The sequence below is a fragment of the Falco naumanni genome, chromosome 4, assembly GCF_017639655.2.
Source record: "Falco naumanni isolate bFalNau1 chromosome 4, bFalNau1.pat, whole genome shotgun sequence".
NCBI classification, from domain to species: domain Eukaryota; kingdom Metazoa; phylum Chordata; class Aves; order Falconiformes; family Falconidae; genus Falco; species Falco naumanni.
Window position 1 is genome coordinate 23,818,994 of NC_054057.1, and position 25,425 is coordinate 23,844,418.

The 25,425-nt window shown below is 39.9% G+C and overlaps 1 protein-coding gene across 2 annotated transcripts in view; it reads right to left on the reverse strand.

The window, feature by feature from the left end:
• Positions 1-1,342: 1,342 nt before the first annotated feature.
• Positions 1,343-25,425, reverse strand: part of NFX1 (nuclear transcription factor, X-box binding 1) — a 75,125-nt gene continuing 51,042 nt past the window's right edge. Inside the window, exons 21-24 of one of the 2 annotated variants that reach the window (XM_040590271.1) lie at positions 19,126-19,192; positions 13,637-13,782; positions 6,759-6,860; positions 1,343-5,322 (exon numbers count right to left, since the gene is read on the reverse strand). In XM_040590271.1, the coding sequence (XP_040446205.1) occupies positions 5,247-5,322; positions 6,759-6,860; positions 13,637-13,782; positions 19,126-19,192 (391 nt within the window). In that variant the 3' untranslated portion in view covers positions 1,343-5,246. The remainder of the gene's footprint in view (positions 5,323-6,758; positions 6,861-13,636; positions 13,783-19,125; positions 19,193-25,425) is intronic. The other variant, XR_005827376.1, reaches the window with a different exon arrangement.

Sequence of the window (25,425 nt, forward strand, 5' to 3'; positions counted from 1 at the left end):
CTGGAAACAGTAGCTCATGGAGTGGCAGAGTAAGACACAACTCTAGACCATAGAAGGGCACCTCACCCAGACCACAGCCCTACTCTTGAAGGAAACAAAGCCCGTTCAGCAACAGATTTCATCCACCGAACACACAGGCACACTCGCCTGTCCTTTGGCTGGAAGCCGAAAGGATCCACATGTTGCTACCTGCAACAGAGTCCTGTTAACACCAAAGGATTCCCAGGATCCTTCTGGGACCTGGCTTTTCCCAAGATAGCAACATCATGGTCTCCTTCCCTCTGCTCAAGAAGCTGTGCTATGTCCTCCAAAAATCCTGAGATGGTAAAGTCTAAGAAACCTGGTCTAGAGCTCAGGAGTGTCCTAAACACAGCCTTTCTAAAGGACACCCCTTCAACATCTCTGGTATTCCAGTTCACGGTTAAAACCAACTGTATAAAATAAAAGTATGCACATCAACCATCTTATGGATTCAGCATCTTAGTAAAGGATGAGAACAGCACTTGTTAAGTAGCAAGGCTTCTGCTGGGAATTTAGCATCTACACAGCCTAAAATACTCGAAAACCAACATTAATTGAACAGTAGCATCTAAGAGTTTTTATTATTTTGAACATAATAGGGGACTGTTGTGACCATGTCATGACTTGAATGACTACTCCCAAACACGGACAAGGTAAGCGAAAAGAAAGCAAAATTGTTTTGTCTCTTCTGCCACCATTTGCACACACTGGTAACAGTGATGTTCGGTCACCTTCTAGTCAACAATGGTCTGAAATGAAGTGCAAGTATTTTTTTAGGGCAGAGATTTCCAATGAAGTACTGTTCTGCAATCCTTATATAGCTGCAACATGCCACCTTCGTCCTCCAAAATATCCTGTACAGTCCAAACTTACTGGCAGTTGAGGCAGTAAGGCAAAAGGTTTTCAGCTGCCTTTCAAGAACTCTATCTCAGACCATTTATTGAATTTCTTTGAGCCATCTTGCACTCCACCTGAAACACCAGGTCAGGGCGCTGCCTTTCTCCGGCTGCTGTTCTTCAGTTCTGTGGCTTTTGCCAATGGAGACGCATTACTTGGCATTACAGAAGTTTCAGGAGGAAGTAGTTAAAGTAATTTCAATGATTTTCAGATTGTTTTCTTTTTGAGTCTCCCTGCCATCTACCAAACTGTGTTGGCAAAGTTTTCACCCCCACACGCCCCCAACACTGGTCATCCTGTATTTTTTAAATCTAATGTCCACAAGGACCTTTTAGTAGCATTAATCCTCCCCCCCCACCCCACTCTTCGTCAGAGTCACCATTACAATTGAACAGTGGGCAAACAAAAATGAAGGGACGATGAGTTAAAATCATACGTTTTATTGCCAAGTAGCATTTAGGCTGACATAGTAAAGGGTTTTTCAGGTAACCACTACGTACGTTTTCAGATATTCTCATAATTATCTCTTCTGTACTGCTGAATCCCGAGAAGGCAGCAGATACTCCTTACTCTCCCTTTCCTGGGGAGTCCCTCTTTACTTGCTTCGCTCTCCTTACATCATTCACTTAAAATCTCTTCAAATCCACGAAATCACATCTCATATTTCAAAACTTGAGGAAAAGGACTCCCCAAACTTCCGTTTAAATCTTTATTGTTTCTCTGTGGTATCTCAGTCTTCCAAATTTGGAGTACCAAGACAAAGCTTGTAAACAATTCCAAAACACTGAACTTCCAACCGAGATTTATTTCAGATTTATAGAGAAAGTAATTTTATACCAGTAACTTGAAAAAAATCAAGTCAAATATAAAACTTTCACAAATAACTTAAGAATATGTCTTTTAGAACAATTTTACTTTGCTCATTTCATTATGCGGCCAATACTGTACAAAACTGCTACAGAAACAGTAGTATTGAAGTCTACTTATGCATCTTACACAATTTTAGGTTAAACCCAAGCACTGAATATTCAGAGCACTTATGTTAAACAATATAGATAGGCAATAGCACAGCCCAAATGCGAAAGTATCTGCCTATTTTATACACAATTTTAAAAGCACTTCATGAAGTTGCATGAATTCCAACTGACATCACAATTTATTTCAAAAGATGCTTATTGCAGAGTACTTTTTTCAAATAAATTTACAAGAAAATATTACTCTTCAGGCTGTGGAAAATGACTAGCATATCAAAGCTTAAGTCTTGGTTCCAGTGATGTCAACAGGACTTCTGTCACTGACTTCACTGATGCAAGGATTTTTTATCCACTCATTTTTCTGTTAGAAGATGTAAAGGCCAGCTCAGATTTACAAAATAGCTATTTGAAAAATATTTCCATGAGGCACACGTGCAATATGAAGATGAGTTATCACGGATATCAAACCTACAGCCTTTAAGTACTATTCCATATGAAAGTCACAGATATACTGCAGCAAAAGCAAACCAGAACATAGAAGACAGCACCACTGTTAAACTTTGCTGAGTTCCTTCTTAAGGCTATGTAACTGTTCTGGGAAGACAGACATAAATCCTTTCTTTTTGGTATTTACTTCCCCAGGTAAATGTATGGTATGTTTTTAACTGAGCTATTAAAATGCATTTCAAAATAACTTTTTCTGTACATGTGACTCGCTTCATAACTACAGATACACCTTCAACAGCCATGATTTAGATGTGTAACACATCTATAAAAATGTTTTCACATTCATGTAGTTGAGAGGTTTAGTGATGAGAATTACGACTTCTCAGTATGAACAGAATCAGTAATAATCATTAATCTCATCTTGAGAAGCTGAAGATTACTTGGGTTTTCTTATTAAAAGCCACGGCAGAACACCTGACAGCAGAAGTCATCTCACCAAGGTTCACACTTTATGTTAAAGCCATAATCTGACAAAAACTCCAAAGAGCAGAACTAAATATAATGCTATAAAACCTTTAAGTTTTAAATTTCAGATCAGATGCGCAAAAGTGCAGTTTTAGCTATATTAATGTGAAACTGCGTGAAAAGTTAATGGGCTTCAGCTTTATTTATTAGAATAATCAACTAAAGATCAACTAAATCACTCTGGTTGTCTGTAATGTTAAGTCTACCTATGGTACAGCAGCTGCATGTGCATCCAGCTTTATTCTCTCAGCTTGCTGGATGCATGTGCCAGCTTCTGCTGAGCCCCTGCCCCTGCAGTAGAACGACGAACGTTCTCCCTAACAGGTGCTATGAGCTTGAACCATACCATGCTATATTAACATCCCTCTGAGGTTTGAAACCAGAATTAAGCCTTTGTTTGGCCACAGTGAGCTGATACCTGTCTGCGAGCACCGAGGAGGTACACTCCTCACAATGAAGGGACTGAAGAACTACATTCCTGGGAAGACACCGAGTAACTTATTTCTTCAGCTGAACTTAGGAAAGCAGTACACACTGTAGAATCAAACATTAATTGGCTTAAGAAATTAAGGGCAATATAAGCTGTGTCAATTTAATTTATTTTTCATGTCCACAAAATATATAAAAAAGGTAAAACCAGCTTAAACCACTACATGAAAATTAAAAGCCTGAACACTCTTGAGGGTTGAGAATCCTTCTGGTAGCTGTTTTACTTGAAGCATACGCATTTCAAATCCTTAGAAACATTTAAGAATGCATATTTTTTTAATGTGAAATAAGCTCCTACAAAAATCGGCAATAACAGCATGCATTTTAAATTTCAAAACATTATGGGGGACAGACGCTGTGAGTTTGCTGCTCATTCTACCATGTTCCACAAGCTGTTCAAGATCAATTACGTAGCCACAGAATGCTTCACCGTTAAGGCTCAGGGTCACGTGATAACTGTAAGCGAATCTAAGCATGAATAACTGCCTTCCGTTTTCTTGGCAACAAACCTCATGCTACACCATAATGAGCTGGCTGAAAAATAAATGAACAAATGACAAGTCTTTTGCTAGATCTGCTTCTTCACCATGCTAAGCCCCTGTTAGGAGCAGGCTCCGATGCTGCCTAGGGGACTCATCTATAGTGCTACATGCAGCCAGCCACAAGGAACACTAGAACAGTGCACCAGAGTTACTGAAGTTACCAGTGCAGAGAACCTCCTCAAGTGAGCAGGTATTACTCAAATTCAGAGCTGTGCCACCCTTCTGATCAGACCTCCCAGAGATATAGTCACCCACCTTAACTCATTGTCTGGAAACAACTCACCCTCTACGAGACCACTTTGGTGTCCTTCACCGTTTAAACCATCATCCCATTTTCTTCATGGCGTTTCCCATAAAACAAAGATCTTCCATTGCCAAACAGTTTAGACAGATGGTCTTATAAATTTTACAAATTTTGTTCCAAATTCGTAACATACTTAAAGCAAACTTCACAGATTCACCTTAAGCTTGCACAGTACAGAAAAAGATAACCCCCCAAGAAAACCATGCAAAAAAACCCCAGACCATCAAGCTAACATCTAAATACAAAGTAAACCAAATAGAACACCAAAATAATATATAAAGTCTGATTTTGTTCAAGGTCTGGTATTAATTTATTTTTTTTTGGGGGGGCGTGGTAGTGGTTGTTTTGGGGGTGGGTGTTTGGGATTTTTAGTTTCGGGGTTTTATTTGTTTTATGTTTGGTTTGGTTTTTTCAAATCAAATTTGAGAGAAAGCAAAGGCAGTCTTAATTCTCTACCTTCCCCAAATCCTGTTTTTTCATAGACCAAAGGAAGACTCTGCTCAAAGTGGGCATATAGTGTGTATATTCATATTCAGACTAAATATTATATTTCCTTCCATGCAGAAGAGAAACTCAAATTCCCAAATTCACCACTTTAACACAAAAGTGAATTAATAAAATATGAAAACACTTTAATATAATCCCTAGTATTTTTTAACACAGATTATTTCTGGTCCATTTTAACTTGTGTGAGATATGTCAAAATAAATCTTGGAGATTTACTGTTGTTCTTACTACCCCCAAAAATATATATTTGTTCTCTTACTCTGAAGGCATCAATGGAATCTACATCATTCTAACAGCACATTAGATAAAGAATTGCACCAAACCCAGGTCTGAAAAGTTACACTATTGTTAGGTATTATGCAGTTATGTAAACTGTAAAAATGCGTAACTTTTTAAAGTACCACAATCAATGTAACTTTAGATGTTAAATCATGAATATACCGAACAACTGATCATTTAACAGATAACCAAAAAGCGCCTCACACAATAACTTAGTATCTTCACCTCTAAGCTTCTGTATTAAATTTCATTTCAATCACTTCAGTCCTGGACATCAAAGTAATCAATTACCGGCTCTTCTTTTAATGGTTTGGATAAACCACTGTTTCCACTACTCCTGAAATTATAAGAATATTAGATGTTACTTACTGGCATGAAAAACAAGATACAAAGTAAACTGAAATAAAAAACTCCCATAATGTCTCAGTGTGCATATACACATTGCACTAGTGAATTACATGCATTTCCAAATTATGTTTTAATGGAAATATCTTCTGCTCCAGAAAGCGTTTGTTAACTGATTTTTGGAAAAAAAACCCCAATTTTATTAAATCAACATACATCAGTGTGTAGCTGGATTGATATAATTTGTTTGGGGTTTTTACCAGAAAATACCATTTACTGGTATTACAAAAACTATACTGTTCTGAAGACTAAATGTTCAACATGCCTTTTAAAAAAAGCAAAATACTGTTGAAGTGAGCTGATGATCAAATCTGCTTGCTTTTAAAAGCAAGAGTAACAAAAATATATGGTAATACCAAATCTAAACACTGTAAAGATTTTTTTCTTAAGACAAAATGAGAATTTGTAGAATCAAGCACATCTAAAAGATATTTCATGCCTAGTAATTAAAAATAAATGGCTAAAGCCACCCCCCCCCCCCCCCTTTTTTTTATTATTTTGGCCACATAACACCTGTTCATTAGGGTCACTGAAGACAGGAATCCAACTGAATTAAGGGGAAACAAAGAGTAACAGCCTTCTTCAAATTCACATTGAGTTACACTGTAAGCAGTCATTTTAGACCTGTGTTTCGCTCTAGATGCTTAGTTCTGAAACAGTTTAAATCAGAACAGCCTACTTTGTATTCCAGCAGGACCTTAAACACCCCATAGCTACTGCAGTAGTTACTGCTAAATTAAGCTATCCCTTCCTGCAAATGGTACTTCACAGAACATGATTTGAAATGCTAATTTGCAAATAACTTGAGGAAAAAAGTTCTGAAAGGTAAACCTGAACAAAGAATAAGCCATCCATTAAAGAATAATCGTACCTATGAGACGACTACAGGTACCTGAAGCTGGAGGCCATACAAAGTACAGACTATTCTATTAGACTGTTCACCAAGAAGCCTTATGTATCCCCAACTTCAGTAGGCTTCACTATCTGAGAAAAACGGTAGTTCACCTTTTGGCCAACCGTGTAGTCATATCTACACAAGAAAAATACATTTGCTACCTGTCCAAATAAATAATTCTATGCCAGTAAGACGCTGTTCTTTTACACAGAAGAGTTAAACTTTATTAAAAAATAAACCCTCTGTAATATTTGTTATGTAACTACTCCTACACCCCATAACCAATCTTAGCTACATTTTCTTAGCACTTTGTTTCAGGTTTACTTCCGTGGAAAGAAAATCTTAGTGCAGGCTGTAAGCTCCAAAGCTGTGTGTGGGGAAAGAAAGAAACAGGGTGTGTAAAGCTGAAGCTCAGGAACACGCTCAACTCGGCACGAAACTGAAGAATAATGTTTTAAAAACAAATTCCTTACTTATCTGTTTGTTTGTAATGAGGAATAGGAGGCGGAGGCCTGCTCTGCATTTCTTTATCTAGCACAGAAGTTAAGGTATTGCTTGGACAAAATGATTTCCCTCTAGAGAAATAAAAGAAAGATTATTTTATTCAATAGGAAATTATATTCATTAAGAAGTCAGGGCAAAAAAGTTGCATTTTTAAGTAGCAGATCTGGTGTCAGAGTTTATATTTGCATACTTAAATCATCTATTCAAATACTTAATTTTCCAATCATGAAGACCAATAGTGTGCAAAGTCCATCTTCATTACCAAGAACAAGATATCCAGTATCCTATATGTCTCTTGATCACTGTCTATAGAAGATGCAGAAGCAGCTTACAAGACGTGTCACTGTCCCGACCCCCTCCTTTCTGCATGTGAAGTGCACAACTCCTTTCTACTACAAAGTACACAACGTGATCAACTGTTGAAAAACCAAAAATGCAATACTTGCATTCTAGGGCAACATAAATCTGTTTTTCTACAGAACAGACAGAAGACTGGAAGCAGCAACTTAACAGTTTAACCCAGCATCACGTAAATACAATTCACTGCATCTTCACCATGTGTTACCTAACGTTTTGAAATCCTGTTCTTCAACTCTGTCAGTAAGTCATATTAAACCTGTTTATCACTGCTCTCAAAGTAGCCCTGCTAAGCAGCGCTCTGCCAGGAATAATACAGCAACACTGCCTCTTCCTTGTCAGCTAGCCCAGGTGAACAAGATCAGGAAAAAAAACATGCATTAGGGAAAAAAAGAACAAACAACGAAATCAGCTGTTCCTGCCCTCCACACTAGTTGCTATTATATGGCCACAACCACACAGTGAAGCACCCTACTTGTGCTTGTCCCACCTGCGATACAAGGGGCCACCCTGTGGCTGTGGCGCAGGACAATGTTTCCTCCAGTATAGGAAGACAGTGTACTTTGTTATCTATATTTATATGCTTTAGGCATGTATTGGCTGTGAAGTTCAGTGCGGCAGTCCATGCCCCAAGGCTGCACTGGCTGGAGAAAGAGGAAGGATATTAAAAAAATACCCAGAAAAAAACCCTAGAAAGATTGTTCCAAAAAGGCATCTACTTTAAAAATTCCAAATAATTACCAAACACACTGTATCTCTAATAGGCTGTGGAAAAGTCTTAAAAATTTCCTATAAATTCATGAACCACTTAGAAGAGTAAGCTTGCTTTATTTCAGCTTCTAGTCACCACTATGATTCAACTGCAAGACTAAAAAACCTTCCACAATTAGCCTCTTTTCCATTCAGAGTTTCTTTTTCATCTTTTCTTGGGGGGAAATAAGCTGAATAAATTAAAATTCTTAAACCTTGACAAGGTCAGTTTCCAACTCTTCTTGTACCTTCCTCTAAACACATGCTGCTAACATTTGAAGACCGAACTACTTCTGGTACACTAAACTGGATTGTTTTCCTATTTCTACCTGAATGTTTTATATTGGACAGCAGGAAATATTTGTTCACCGAAAGGGTTGTCAAGCATTGGAACAGACTACCCAGGGAAGTGGCCAAGTCACCATCCTTGGAAGTGTTTAAAAGATGTGTAGACAAGGCACTTAGGGATGTGATTTAGCAGTGGAATTGGTAGTGTTAGGTCAGTCGCTGGACTCCATGATCTTAAGGATCTTTCCCCAACCTAAGTGATTCTATGATTCTATGTCAATCACTAAATAATGTTTCCTCCTTGTTTATTTTATTAATGAATTTTAAAAATAAACTCCTTCCAGAGCAGTCCTCTACACCACAAGATTCTCTGCATTTACTAATAAAATTAAATTCCTACTTTCAAGCTCGTCTTGTTCCTTTCAAAATTACATTTCAAATAGCAATAAATTCTGCAAAACAATTGCTTGTACATGTGTTGAGTTCCATGCTTTGTCACATAGGTGTTAATTTTTTCCCCATCTCCCTTCAGAGCTCTAAGCAGTTGAAATCTCACATCAGTACACAAACACTAGCTCTGCTTCAGAGCTTAAAAAAATTAAGTAATTATCTCATTCCCAACATATTTGTCTTACTTCTATCGTGTCTTGTTTCCATCGGTTCTGAAAATAGAATGCCCAATTCCTGTGATACTGTAGCAAGACAGATAAACTCCACAACATTCTCAAGGTAAGTCAGAAGTCTGCTAAACTATGGCAGGCTGGTCCCTGACCCCATTTCAGTATTGTTTTAAACCGAGTACTGACAGTCTTTTCAAATGAACTGCAAAACCCTGCAAACACAGGTCATCAGTTCAAAGTGTCCTCACCTCCCCTGCACCGAAAATGTTCACTATTTGGAAAAAAAACCCACAACCCCACTTGCCACTGACCATAATTTTTTCAGGATTATATTATGTTCACATGTCCATTCCAACAGCAAGTATACTAGTGTCTCATCAGTTGAGAACAACTAACTTTCCCTTCTTGTACTAAATGGGTAAAAACTCCTCCTCTCCTTTAGCTCCAAGCCTGGCACAAAAAGCCAAATGCTCCCATATCATCTCAGTTACCTCTCAACTGTAGAGTTCTACCTGAAAAGACTAAAAGAGGACAAAAGTAGATGGGAGAATATTTTGTTGTCTTCTTCCATTGTTAAAAATGGTGGGGTGCAAATACATGGAAACCCAACTGACTGGAAGTAAATAGGCAAAAAAAAAAAAAAAAAGTAGAAAGGCCTTCACCAAGTAAAGTGAAGTATCTCACTTAATTCAAAAAATGTCAGGCTAAATCCTGCTTGTAAGCTCTACTCTTAAGTTAAATGCTCCCAGGATGTAGAGGGTTAATATATCAAGCCTTTAAAAATAAGAAGGGATCAAAGCCTTGTGGACAGTTAAGAGGAAATTCCCTTTGGTTACATCAAGGCCTAGTCCTGTGCTTTGACAAGATTTAGTGTCCCTCCAAGAAGACCCTCACAACCCAAACCCAGAAGAGAGATACAGCAGACTATCCAGCCATGAAACCACAGATGCTTTAGAGACAAAAGTCTAAGAACTCCCACTCAAGCAAAATGTACACAACTTCCTGGGTGCCTTGGCGACACACAGGACAACACTAGATTGACTCCAATCTCCCCAGAAATTCTCTGAATATTTCTAATCATTGGTTTAAAAAAAAATAAAAACACCACCAAAAAAAACAAAACCCCAAAAGAAATGAAACAGCCGATCATATTCAGCTCATCTGAAAGAAAATCAAACAACTGAATTCAACTAAATAGATGTAAAATGGAAAAAACTCCTTGACTAATTCATTGCTTGAAAGAAGGAAGTAAGCAGATCCTCCCTTCCTGCTAACGTAAATCACTGTTATCTATCATCGGTTGTAACAGAACTGTGGAGATGGAATCAAAGGACTCTGCAAGTACTTTGGACATTTTGATAGGAAAGTTGCCATTCTGTTAATGTATTCTCAAAGTAAGGAAAAAAGACAACTGCCTGCCCCAAGCAACAGAAATATGACAATTTTTCAGCAGCACTCCAGGGAAAAGTGAGGAGAGCATAACTACCTACCTGCTGACTATAAAGCACTGGTAGTGACATCAGGATAGCCCACTGTATACAACTGACCTGTGAAATCAGGACTCAAATTTTTCTTCTTCAAGACTGGAAATTCAATTTTCCGCCCTCCAGGATGTATCAACATTGATCCATTTTGGTATGAGCTACTACAAAATTCTTTGCCCACTAACCTATCCGGAACTGCCTCCATGTAGCTTTGCAATAATGATCCATCAGCTTCCAAACAGAGCAGTTTTTGTGAGAAGTGTCTCCAAAAGCTGATACAGTTTGGGTGGAATAATGAAGCAAGTGGCTGTCAGTCACCTGATGGTTTAGACTTCACATATTCTGTGTCATAAGCTGTCGAGAGGCAACACACACTATTCTGAGGGCAAACAATGTCATGATTGAAGGAAAAATTGAAAGAGATGTAGCTCTTTTCTGGAGTAATGCTGCTAAAACCATTTTGGCTGCTGACCTGTAGTATTATTTATGCTTAAATTGCTCAAAAAGCCTCAGAGGTTACAGGTGTTGAGATGCAGTCATTGGAAAAGGCCTTTGTGATTGCAAAGGGGGTGGGGAGAGAAGTTAGCTTTTTCCTTGAGGCAGAGGAGAAAATTCCTAGAGTGTAGAGCAGAATGAAAGTCCTTAAAGTAATAAAATACCTTCAGGAAGTCATCAGAACTTCTGTCACATTGGAAGTGAAGTTATTCCAGACACCAGAAAGGCTGCAGAGACAGTTAACTTATCAACTGAAATAAACTTGTACCTGGAGATAAAGCACTGAAATGTGCCCAGAAAAACTTAAAGAAGCCAAAGAATAATTCTGTTTCCTCACAACATAAATTTCCTTGCAACTCTGCCACTGGGATGTACAGGTTTTGTCTTCTGTGATGCAACTGCCATGACCCAATAAGGGTGTTCCGTGCAGTTATAGGGGGTTTAATTTCTTTATGTCTTTGTTCCTGCTGGTCTTGCATAGCCTGCTGCTGGGTTACCACTTGTGAAATGTTTCCACACTGACCTCACTGAAAGGAAACAATATCCTGGGTGAAGAACAGAGAACACTTCAAGTGTGGCAGGATGTGGCTTTCTCAGTGAGAACAATGTGCAGGGACCTCATCACCTTCCTGAATAGTCCTCTTTGTCATGAGGGGAGACTGACCCTATTGTTTTTCCTGCAAAGTACAGGAAAAAGGATGGGTCTTACAGGGATGACTGTTCTCAAAAACACTTTCAGGATGTCTCAAGTTCATACAAGCTGCTTAAACAGCAGTCACTATATAACAAGCAGATACCCCTTAACAAGCTCTGGCATCCAGAGTTATTTGTAGAGGAAGAAATTCTTATGAGTAAAAGACTTCAGGAAAACACTGACAGGTACAGTGAAGCACATGCTTCAACTTGGAGGAGAAAGCCCTCCCCTTCTCACCACACAGTCTGGACATAACGTTTGAGTCTGGATCAGAAGGAAGCTGGTATCGCAACTGCTCAAAAGATAGCAACTGCAAAGACGACAATCACAGATAAGGGCACTTGCAAGGATTCGCTCAGGGTCTTCAAACAACACCAGAACTGTAATTCAGATCAACCCTGACAGTCAGTACTGGCAACACTCTCTACGTGGCCAGACAGCGGCAGTGCTGTACATGCAGCGAATGTGACCAGCTCTTACTGATGTGGTGGAATGATGATGAGCACAGGGACTGAGGGCAAAGCAGATATGTGGTGTTTGCTCCTAGATATCTGGAAGAGGAAGAAGTCTGGTTGGAGAAAGTTTTCTTAGCACCAAGGAGACTTTCTCACTCCTCTGACCTACCTCTATGGCAGTGTTACCATTTCAATGACAATGGGGAGCGTGAAGAGGAAGAACAGTCTCTTTGCCTGGCATCATTCTGAATTATCTAGACTCAGATGAAACAAAATGAATCAAAACATGGAATTTCTGGTGACTACTAGCCCATGGACTTGAAGAGCTGTTGTGAAATACTCAAAAATATCATCCTGAAACTTGAGCTATCCCTTTTCTGAGGCTTAAATGTTTTTTATGTCTTGAAGTAGTGGCAAATAAGACAATAAAAAGCAGCTTTGGATGAATCCACTGAAATAAGAAACATTGCTACGCAGCTGAAGAGTATCCTTAGTAGACCATTCAGTGTCTGTAAGAGCGGCAAAGTTGAAATGGCAACGTATTCATTCTGCATGGTATGCCATTCCCCAAACACCACAAGGGAAGGAGCAAGTATGCAATCTCTTCTCAGACAACAGAGGAACGCCTCCCATTCTCAAGTTGTAGGATACGTCTTTGTTTTTAAAGCTTAGTCACCTGTCCTGCTCCTTGCTCACACACTTTTCATTAATTTCTCATTCCCCTATCAATTTCTTTTTCTTAAATAAGCTTTTTCAAATATGATCTCTTTTCTTTCCTTTTCTAGAAACAAAAAGAGTATCTTTAATTGTTTCATGAAAACAGAAAAGGGTATCAAAGCAGTGTTCCAACTCGCCTGGAAAAAAATTCCAGATTGTGGCTAAGCTACCAACCCATGAACAGGCTCAGGAGCAGCCCATGGCACCACAGCACAGATGGTGACAGGGGTTTTTATAACTACAGTCAATATCTACAGTTAAAAACAACTTGTTGTCAAAGAACTATAATTTGACAATGCTAAATTAAATATACTGCTCAGTGAGCAGCAGAATCAAGGAAGCCTTGATATCAGGTTTGGGAAACCTTCCCATACTATGTCTCCAGTGCAATCACCTTGCTTTTCACCCAGCGACATTCCCTTCATTTCCTTCTCTAATGTGAGCTGCCTTATATGGGTCTTCCCCAAATATTTCCAATCTTGCTTAGAAATCTTTTCAATTTGCAGTAATTCCAGCTCCCTCTTTATCCACTAAAGAGGGAGTATAATCTATGACAGGTTCAAATAGGTGGGAGAACAAGTTCCAATACCAATTTTTTTCAAAAGAAGGTGCAAATTAGTTACGACTTCTCAGCCCAGCAATTAGTTTTCATAAAATTTTATGACACTATCTTTGATACCTCTCAAATTTAGCTGATGACAAAAAAGACAAAAAGTTACTGCTAAGATGAATGGAAAAGAGCCTTGCAAAATCTTTTCTTAGCTTTTTTATTTCTAATTGGGATTTCTTCTCTGAAGGTTTACTCGAATAGTGGAAATAGAAGTCTATGAAATTATCAATTTAAAAACTACTTTAGAAAAAATTTCTACTGAAAGTTACTGCATGTTTCAAATCACATTGTAAATAAACTCATTTGAGTAAGTCATAAAAAAATCCAGTTATTTAAACTACAGTTAACAGATCTGAAAACAGTAATGAGTTACGTACTTCACTGCAGTGATAACAACATTACGCTTTGGTTCGTTGTCATAGCTCACACTTTCAATGCCATAAACCTGAGCTAATTCATGGATGATTCTGCGGTGATCTCTGTTCATTGGTGGGTAACAATGGCTCTTCTTTGTATGCTTGCCCTGAATTCAAAAGAAAAAGTAAAAAAAAAAAAAAAAAAAAAAGAAAAAGAAAGAAAGAAAAAAGGTAAAGTTTTCCTTCGAGGGGGGTAACAGGGAAAGAAGAAAAAAAAAGCGCTTCTACCTCTAAAATTTTGCTACTATGACAAAATTAGAATCATAGATTGCTAATACCTCAGCATTAACAGGAAAGTCATCTTAAAATGTCCATTTATTTCCCAAAAATTAAGATGTATTGTCTATGGTTTCCATCACCTCAAAGTAAACACACACATGTATTTTTTAAGTTTGAAATACAAATCCTGAATACATCCATTCTACTCACATCCCAAAGAAACACTATAAAATTATTTTTTTCTGATTTTTTTTCCAGAAATGATCCATCAGATCTGATTTTATTTTTCAGGCTGGCTTTCCAATGCATATACTGTAGATAACTACAAGGATGTCTGATTTGCTTCTACCAAAGAAGCTGTTTATCTGCAAATCTACCATGTAATGGCATTAACAGACTTTTTAAGTAAAAACAAAACTGCAGTTATAATTTCAGTTAAAGACTGGTAATGCTTGATTTGACACTGGCTACTATATAAATAGTAAAAGAACAAACAAAAAAGCAGGGCCCTGTAAGCCCTGTTGTAATGGGCTGGGTGACTTTGTAACAGCAAATGCAGATGGAGGATGAGACACTCCATGCTTTAGTCTGCCTCAAGCACTCAAACTCCTTCAGTTTTTGCCTTTGTTGTCACCAAAGTCTTCTAGGTCTTTGGGTCTACAGACAGGGTTCAAGGGGAAAAACCCCCACCAGTAGTAGAATGAGTTTGAGTCAGGGTTTTCTACAGAAACCCCAACCTATAGAAGTTCCTGGGACTGCAGGCAGTGTATTTAAGAGTGCTGAGAGACCAGGATGATGTCCCAGTCTCTGTCATCTCTGAAAGACTGCGGAGAATGGTATAGGAACCCAATAACTAGAGAAAGGTAATTGCTGCAACTATTTTTGAAACAAAAATAAAACCCCCAAAAAGCCCCAATCCACCCAAGAACTACATATAGGCTGATCAGCTACACTTCAAAGCCCAGGGAAAAAATCAATCCTTTCAGAAGCCATTTTTAGGTACATGAAGTAGAAGGCCACTAGGAGTAGTCGATGTGGATTTACAGAAGGTCAGTCACCTAAATAAATGTGAAGACCACCACAAAGAGGTACATTACAGCTACCTGTAATTAGGGGGTTAATGTCTGTCTCCTCTTAGATTGTAAAATAGCTCAGTTAACAAATAGTAACTGGATCGGAAACTGTGATCATTCATTTCCATAAGTCTTCAGGGTAATCACATGCTGTCAGGATGTAAACTTTATTTGGTAATAAACAACAATAAGCCTCCCACCTATGACAACACTACCAGCACATAAAACTCCACAAATTCTGTACCTATTTACGATGACTAGTAATGCCTGCTCTAAAAAAAGTGGTGCTAGTTCAGTGCTCAGAAAAACATCAGAATTTCTGTCTGTATGCAGAGCTAGGTGATATAAATGTTTCCGGTCTTGTCTGCTTACATATATCAACGATGACAACTCTGCTATGCTAGATGAGTATGTAGCGATGAGTCTAGGGGAACAGATGTTCATGAGGTAAACAAAGTCATATACTGACATAGCTGAAGCACATCAATGTTAAAACTTGTAAGTATCAAACCCCTTTTTGTTACCCATTTATTCAGTTAAGCTGAAGCTGGTATCTCCAAAGGCACAGTGCAAAAAGTAAAAAGGTCAAAGAGAAACATGTAAGCCCAAGGAACAGTAATCAGTATGAAAGACACAGTACTGATACAGGCAGTTACCTGAATGCTTGGTAGAGTAGCATGCAAAATGCTTTTAATACAATTAAGTAAAGCTCTACATCTAGAAAAGAAAATAAGCCACATCTTTAGTCAGAAAGGATTCAGGAGTCATGAAAAACAAACAACTGAACACAGCCTCAAGCGAAAGGAGGACTCGGGGACCATAGCAGAAGAAAAACTAAAAACAGTCTCCTTGCATAATGCCACATCAAACATATTAATCCAGTCTTTGGCTACATAAAAAGTGGGAGCTGACTTGGTCAGGCTGGACACAGGCCTGAAAGAGCAACATTGGTAACAACAGGTAGAGACATGCCTGAGACAACATAGATACCTGTAGATTGCAAGATGAACGATGACTCTTACGAGAGAGAAAATAAAGCCTCAGACTTCCAGACATAAAAATAAAAGGTATGCAAGAGAAAGAACTGAGCAGAAAACCATGTTAACTTTACAGTGCAAGGGACATGTTCCCTTTTACACCATACATGCCACCATTTTAAAGGAAAAGAAAGAACAGAGCATGGCCTCCACACATGCTGTCACTTCTATCTTCAAGATGGGCAAGGACACATGGAGCTACAGGTTGGTCAGCCTCACCTCAGTCCCTGGGGGAGTGATGGGGCAGCTCACCCTGGAACACACTTCCCGATACAGGAAGGACAAGAAACTCCTCAGGAGGACAGCGTGGCTTCACCAACTTGATAGGCTTCTGTGATGAGGTGTCACACCTGGTAGATGAGGGGAGAGCAGTGGCTAGGGTCTGCTGGACCTTCAGTAAGGGCTGGGACACTGTCTCCCACTTGCCTCAGGCCCCCGAGCTATTGCTGCAGGGGCTGGATGAGCAGACAGTGAGGCGGATTGAAAACTGCCTCAATGGCCGGGACCGAAGGGTGCTGACGAGTGGCGCAGAGTCTGGCTAGAGGCCCGTAACTAGCAGTGTACCCTGGCAGGGGAGGAGGAGGGCTGTACACTGCAACCAGCCAGGTTTAACACCTCCATTAGCGATCTGCACAACGGGACAGAATGCACCCGCAGCAAGTCTGCCCATGATGAAGTTGGGAGGAGTGGCTGGTGGGCCAGAGGGGCACGTTGCCACCCAGCGTGAGCTTGACAGGCTGGAGAAATGGGCTGACAGAAACCTGGGGAGGTTCAGCGAGGAGAAGTGCAAAGTCCCACCCCCGGTGAGGAACAACCCCACGCACCAGTGTGTGCTGGGGGCCACCCAGCTGGGAAGCAGTGTGGCAGAAAAGGACCTGGGGGTCCTGGTGGACACCAGGTTGAACATGAGGCAGCGACGCGCACTTGCAGCAGAGGAGCCTACCAGTATCCCTGGAGTCCTGTGTCCAGGTCTGGGCTCCCCAGTAGAAGAGAGAAATGAGCATACTGGGGTGAGTCCAGTGAAGGGCCACAAAGATGACGAAGGGACTGGAGCGTGTCTCCGTTGAGGAAAGGCTGAGAGTGCTGGGACTGTTCAGGCTGAAGAAGAGAAGGCTCAGGGCTGATGCTGCCCATGGCTAGGAACAGCTGAAGGGAGGGTGCAAAGGGGACGGAGCCAAGCTGTGTTCAGTGGCGCCCAGTGCCAGGACCAGAGGCAGCGGGAACACGCAGGAGGTTCCCTCTGAACATCAGGAAACGCTCCCTTTGCTGCAAGGGAGACCGAGCGCTGGCACAGGTTGCCCAAGGAGATTGTGGAGTCTCCACCCTCGGAGACAACTCAGAAACTGTCCAGGCATGGTCCAGGGCAACTGGCTCTAGATGGCCCTGCCTGAGCAGCGTGGGTTGGACAAGATGACTTCCAGAGGTCCCTTCCGACCTCAGCCGTTCTGTGATGCTACCGTTATTTTGTACATCTTTGAGGTGAATTTAAGCGTGAGGTCACAAGAGTTTGGTAATAGAGCTGAGCTTCTTCAGAAGCAGAATTGTATTGAATCATTGATAAAAATGAATGTTAATTTACAGTTACTGTAAAATAATTTAGGTCAAAAATTATCTCTCAGGTCCTTTGGTCCAGTCTGCCATTCGGAGCCAGCGTCAAAAGTAGGTTGCTCAGCACCCTGTCTCGTTGAGTTTTGGGTATTTACAAGGATGGCAAATCCCCAACTCTGAGCTTACAAGCAGTAACTTGTGGTAACAAGTGGTAACTTGAGACAAATGTGCATCATCCCCTGTGAAGAAGGTTTTAGGTATGAAATCGCTCCTGCAGACAAACTTTGAAAGAAGTACTCAAAACATAGACTGTTCCAGATGTAAGGGTGCTCATTATAATTAAAAGATCACATGCTCTCTAAGGGTGAAATATGACAGACACAGCTGTTGTTTGTATTTATATTTTTCCACCTCTGAGCATTGGAGATGCTGCTGAGCTCTCTGGTTCTCTTGTTCTGCCATTTTTGGTATCACTAATTCATTGTATATTGCAGATTCAAGACATGTGATTGCCCTTCTCCCCCCCCCCCCCCCATTTATCTTGGTTTGATATGCAGTTATATATATAGAAATATGTATTTGTGTACACCTGTGTATAATAAAGGCAGTATATAATGGTACATGTAAAATAGGATAACCACTGGCAACACAACATTGGGCAAATTATTTTTAGTTGTTAACAGATGCACAGAAGAGTTGTTATCAGGTGTCTGAGGTTGGAGGGGCCTGAACATAATTCGACACAGATGGCCCCCTTTTAGACTGTCATTCCAACATGGAAAACAATGGGCAAAGAACATTAGACAGGTGGACAAGCACAAAGATTAAGTAAGAAACATCATACATAAAAGAGAAGGAATAAGTTAGGTAACTGTCCTCAGAGGTTACAGAGAAGGAAATTAACCCTTTCTACAGAAGATTAACTACTTCTTGAGCTAAGGGCAACTGAGGACAGTATGGTTTACACTGTCCTTTAAACCACGTATACTGGGTCAGGCACAGCGCAAGCCAGGAGTATGCTAACATGACAGGCCTGAAGGTGGAATTCTGCTTTCATTGAAACATCTATCATTGTGTCTGTGGGATCAACCTCTCTAGGTGTACTGGAGCCTGCCAAACACCTGTGGCTGAATCAGAGTCTTGTTACAGAAGGAGGACAACTACCTCACACACTGGCAAATGCAGGAAGGTATCCACAAATTTGTGAGCAAGTTCCACTACAAGGATCAGAAGAACCTAGGCTTTCCTCTTCAAAGGCTGCACCATTAAATCTTTGACGATTAACACTTTATTAATGGAGATCTAAAAATTAATGATAATCCATTGATGCATTAAAGCCTAGCACTGGTTGAATCTTTAAACAAAGCCTGGCTGTCACCAAAGTGATCCTGAACTGCTATGTCTCCTAAAATTTTTCTTCTGTTTATAATTAAATTGTGCACTCTATTGGAGCCCAAACAAATCTAGTATCAACTCATAACTCTTGGTATTAATAAAGTTTAGTAACAAACTCCCCCCAAGCTAAACAAAACTGTTTCTTATAAGAAGTCATACAGAATATCTGAATACTGACCTTATTCACAGCTTCCACAAGCATTCTCATTTCCTTCTCAATGTCACTGACGAATTTTAAATCCTTCCTGCAAGAACAGCATTCTAGGTAAATGAGGCAAGAAAGCGTACAAAGATGGAATATCTTTTGTAACATTATTTTCAACAAGAACAAAATTAAAGAATTCAATTGATGGAGGAAGCAAAGAGTGAGAGTACATTTTGGTTTATATACTGCATCATTCACATTTCAAAAGTGCTAGTATATCATTGCTTTTACAAAAAGAATGTATTACTTTTCCTTCAAACCTTAAAATTTTATGCTAGGTTACATGATACAACTCTACTGTCTGACAACACAATTCTACATTTTCAAATGGATAACATAGATTTTGAAGTTGCCATTTCAGTCTTTTAAAGTTACTGACTGGTGTTCAACTTGTCTAGCATAACAAATTGGTAAGAACAAAAGCAGCAGCATAAGGCTACTTCGTAAGCAAACAAAGTGTTCTTATATGAGATATTGAGGATTTTCTTAAACTTTTTTTTTTTTAGCTTGCTCAATCACAGTAGGTCAAGTCTTTCACCCAAGAGTGAGCTCTGCACCCTGTTCTTAAATAAGCAAGTAAACTAACTCCCAAAGTAAGGGTGTTATTTGTTAGAGCACCATCCCCAGGGGGGAAAAAAAGGCCATCTGAAGATTCCATATCTCAAAGCTGGTTAGTAGTAAATAATCTTATTTCTTCAACAACAGGCACCGTTCCATACCAACACAACACCAATTTGTAAATAATGTCAGAATTTCATCAGTCAAGAGGGGCTCGTGAAGCAGGCACTACCATCTTTGGTAGATGCCCTACCACAGTTCTGGATGCTAAAGTAAATGTATCATCAAAAGACCAAGTGGTCTCAAACACACATGCCAAATGGCAACACTGAGTACATTAGCTACCAACATCACTCGCTCACTGGTACGATGAACACAGCCCATCACTGGAAAACATTCAAGGTTTTCTAACAGTGGATGAATGCTGCATGCAGTTATCGGAACTCCTGGATCTTCAGTGGAGAACAGTATTACACCAGGAAAATTGCACCTGGACTTCCAGAGTTAATAATAAAGAGGACTCCAGACACCAAGGCTATAAAATACAGTCAGCCACACAGGGTGAAGCTTTAGAAAGAACATTACAGCAATAATCTCAGGTTCAAAAGAAAAAAGAAAAAAAAAAAACAAACAAAAAAACCCCAACCAAAACCACTAATCCCTTCAGGATGACCTTAATTTCAGATTATCAAAAAGCAAATGCTTTTTGTGTAACACCAGCCATGAACAGCCAAATTTCAAGGTGAAATTATCACAGGAGGTAGGAAAAAAATAGAACCAACAAACCAATGAGAAGGTCCACAAGCACCTGATGTGTAATTTTTAAAAACCTACTGAGGAACTAGCTCACAAACTAGGAAATGCATTTAAAAAAATTAACTCTTCAGGAGCCTCTAAAAACAGAGTTATCAACTGGAAGCCATCAGTGAAATCAACCAGGTGGGAGTTCTTTCAGAAACACCTGGAATGTCTCTCAGCATCAAGACTTAAGTACTCAACTAGGAAGACAAAGCAGAAAGGATACTATGCTGGGGACACGGCCAGGGTGGTGGTGACAGCAGAAATCAATTTTTTGATTGAGAGAATGTTATTGCCCTGTACAAAAAGGTGAGATGGACTGCAGCAGATGAGCTGTACAGAAACTAATTCATGGGCAACATCTAACATCCCTACTTGCAATCATTCTCTAAAGAGCAGAAGCAGGACCTTACTCCTTTTTGCTTGTAACATACTATGCAATGGCAGAGTTGTGACTACCCATATGTGTGTTCAAAGGTGAGGGAAGTGTTTTACATGCCCTTTGTACCTCCAGAGTCTTTCATATAGAGTAACTTCACAGAAGAACAACCCTGAGTCACCTGATGACCTGAGCGAGCCCCAACCTACAGACTGTTCAGATAGGAACAACAAAGGACAGGCCAATGCAGCTGGTGGAAGAGACAGAACAATTGCTTTTCCTTTGGAATCATCAAGAAGACTCTGAGGGAGCACGATTTGCACTGAGGAATCTTCAAGGAAACTATGGACTTCATTATTCCTTAATCTGAAAGTCTCCTTTGAAAGAGGTACCCTCCACAAATATCTGGATTGCCCTAGAGTTCTGGGTGTATCAGCGAACAGCTGAGGCAATCCAACAGGAAGATGCATCTTCTGTATCCATATGTTCTGAGTGAAGAATAGTACTTCAGGCAGTTTACTCCTCTGCCACTAAGGCTGACAAAGCACAAGTAAGATTTTCTATACTGTATCAAACTTACCTCGGAGATCACTGCATGAAACAGTAAAGAAAGAATAAAGTCTCTTTTCAACTGTGTGCAGTCTTAGCTTTCCACATTTGGGAGCAAACCTCATTAGGCTGCCATGACCTAAGAGGAGGGGAGCATCAGTTCAACATGCAAGGAAGCACACTCTTTATCCCTAGTTATGCAGAAGCACAAACCCACACTTCATTGAAGAGCAAAAAAAAGTCTGCAGTTGCCAAGAAACATTGGCAAGCTCAACTGTTAGCAAAGGTATTGAAAGGCTACTGGTAGCAGAAACCATCCATTAAGATGAGGAAGGCAATGAAACCTGCTGTAAATCATTCACAAGACGACGGCGGGGGGGGAAGTGCAGGGGAAAGTCCTGCAAGCTCAGTAGTCTTCTCTAGATGATCCTGATCAGACACACAGGTGGGCAGGGGCAGTGAGAACTGGCTACTGTTTATTTCTCACCTGTACTTCTCTCTGGTTCTGGGGTACCAGTTTTAGGTTGCTTGTTTCAGTGTCTCACCAGCTTGCTCATATCCTGTTTGGGACATTGCATTTGTCGTCATCCTGAGTTGGAAGTCACTTGTGTATTTACAAATAAACCAAAGTACAGTTCATATTGCCCTATGAAAACAAATGGAGTGTCTCCATTTCTCAGGACACTGACAAGTATCTATTACCTGACTGATGCATTTTCTCAAGTTTTTTTTATTCTTTTGGGGTTACTCATCTGAGCTCTTACAGTAAGTTTTCCAAGTTTTGCCAAGTGTGTTTTGTTATTTTAAAAGGAATACTATTATTGCTTACTAGCACAGAAATCATGATTTGCACACGATTCTTTCAATTAAGCTATTTATGACTGGTTATGGGCAAACAACCAGCTAACTGCTCACTGTGAGCTCCTGTGTTCTAACCTGCAACTGACACTTAATGAAAAGTGTTAATGTACAGTAAGGAAATTAAGTGGTTCTTAGAACAAACACATCTGATCTGACAGTGGGTACACCAAAATTCTGCAATGTGGACTTAAAGTCTCTTTTTCTGTGCAGGGTCTATAAAAGGTGTACATTAGGCTTCTCCTCACCTCCTTGCATTTTATGTAAGCAGCTTCAGTTCCTCTCAACCACACCACTTCACATGAGAATGTTCCTCATTGCTTGGTTTTTCACTGTAGTCCTTCCCGTGTATTTTTTTGTTTTCCCCAGATTTTGCTGCCTCTGCTAAAAACCTCCTTATTCTTGCAACACTGGCCAGTGCAAGATTTTGCCTTCAAGTGACTGACATTCCAGGCTTGCAGCTCACCAGTCATGCGCTTGAGAAGCTGCCCTCACTGCCTCTTCCTTCAGGCACACACAGGAGTGCTTGGCTCTGCCTTCATAGTCTACAACAGCATGTGGAAGGTTAACTCCTGGGAAAACTGGCTAAGCAGCTGCCTACAAAGGACCCATCTTCCTCTGGACCCCTCTAGAATTAACCATTTGATCTGAGATTTCCCTGGTCCATATGACTGCTGTGGGGTCTTGCACAGGTAGTGACAAAATAAGAAAATCCTCTTCTGCATAGCTGTATGTTGCCGGACATTCCAGATGTCCTCCTCTCCTTCTCCAGTAGTCTTAAACAGCAGCCTTAGCACCATCCTTGTCAAACTGGGCATTGATACTTGGGCCAGTCTACCCTCCAACTCCATGTCAACAGGCCAACCTGAGCATTTACTTGCTCTCTGTGTCTGTTTCTGGAGCCTCTTAGCAAGGTCAGTGCTGAAGTGTCCACCCAGCGGATCCGTACACCCTGACCAGTACTCAGTCATGCTGATGCAGTCATCTCCATGTCAGAGGATGGATTCTCCTTGGCAGCATGGTATCTTCTAATGTAAAGCTGCACGGCGTAGAGACTTCTCATCTGACTCCTTGTCAGATTCTGACAAACACGTCAGCAAGATAATCATGCAGCAGCATTACCATGCTATTCCTGGTACTTCTTTCTCCTGTCATTTTCCTACAAAGGAGAAAAATTACCTTGACACACTTGCACTTACACATCATCTTCCTGCTACTTGAGTTGTACAGCATCTTGGACCTTTAGGGTTCTGGAATTAAAGATTACAGCTCAAAATCAGGAGTCTTTTCACAGCTTCCTCAAGTTCTCTCATCTGTAGATTTGTAGGTGTGCATTTTTTTTTTCAGACCTTGACAACGTATCATCTCCATTGAATTGCCTAAAGATGATGAATCTACTCATGGTTTTGGCAGCTGCCCCCTTCCTTAGGCAGCAACCCCGAATGCACAGGAAGGCAGCTGTGTTATTTCTCATCATTCTGAGATCCCATACATAGATGTATAACTTATGCTCTGCAGAAAACCATAAGCCCTGAACTCTTGCATTACTGGAGTGACCTGCTCAAACAATAAATGCACCTGCCAGAACTTATACAGAACACCGAGCTACCTGAAAAAAATACTGTAACAGATACACTTTGTAGGTCCTGCTGTTAAGAGGGAAACCCAGATCTTCTGCAAGACTGTTGAGATAAAAGATCATCAAGAGCAGTCAAGGAAGCAAGTTCATAAAGCCACAGCTTTATGTGAGCAGCAGTCTGCAATTTGTAAAGTGAGCTACGTTAATACACGAAGAAACTCATTTATCTTGAAGACTAGATAAATGAAATCAAGTAATTCAATGTGCAAAGTTACTGACTTGAGGACTAACAAAAACTTTTGCTTTAAGCTGTGATTCAGTAAGAATAGCCTGGGTGTATTAGTTTATTGTGTGTTACCAATATAAAGTGGCTACAAAGGAAATGCAAGTAAAATTGCAGAATGACTGAGAAAAGATACTTTCAGACAAACATGGAAGCCATTAAGTCTAATTTTCAAGGCATCTGTCAGACCCCAGACAATCCGAAATTCAGTGCATGATTCTGGGCAGTTCTGTCCATGAAAGATGAACACTGAGCTATGGGTGGAAAATGGCTGACAGGAAGGTGAGATTGGATTGTACTAAAAAAAAAAAAAAAAAAAAAAAAGAGAGGCGCAACTACACACCACAAGATATTAAACACAGTAAGAAAATGAGAATGTGTGCTTTGTTTTCTGAAAGAGGTAGAGCAGAGCATATTCTATACAAACATAAGAGAACAGTCCTTATAAAATACCCCTTTTAAGTCCAAATACTAATCAAACTACCTCCACAATGAAAACATTCAACTCTTACATTGCAGTGGGCTAATAAATATGAAGTAAAACAAGAGGCGATTTACTCTTAAATTCTGTGTGGCTATTTATGTAAAATCTTCACTGGTCTCAACACATCAGTAAAGAAAGGATTTTCAAGCAGAAAACTTCCTCACAAAAATATGAAATTTATGTATCATTAGGATACTGAAGCAAGAGCAGATGCAGCTGCTCAAAAAAATTAGAGGTAGTAAAAACTAACGTCATGCCTACAAACACAAACACAAGACTAAAAAATCCTTGGACGACACTATTTAAGCATCTGTTTAAAAATGCGTATGATCCCTCCCTGTCATTCCAGATTGTGTAGCATTTATTAGTGTGATTTTTTGATATTACCTTGCCTTCCTATTCCCTTGTTTTCAGATGTTTCAGTCTAGCAGCCCTCTTTGCAGTCAGCACTGGCATAGGCTTAGCTCTGCATCAATCAATTTATTAATTCCATTTCTTTATTTTTAAAATAAAGGCGGTAAGGCAAAAAAAAGAGACTGGTGAAGCGAAATCATATCAGGCTATGAGAGCCTATCTCATTACTTCACTATCACTTTGTCTTTATCTTGGAAAGTTTACAAAGAGGTCCAAGATGGGGGTTAGTTGTGTATGGAAGCAGTGGAGATGTGAGAAGTACAGGTACTGATCTGTAGTAAGAAGAATGGTGGAAAATTATGTTCTCATTCTAAATCTGCTCCCATTACAGAACAAAGCAATCTATCAGGCACTTTTTACTTTTCAGGTTC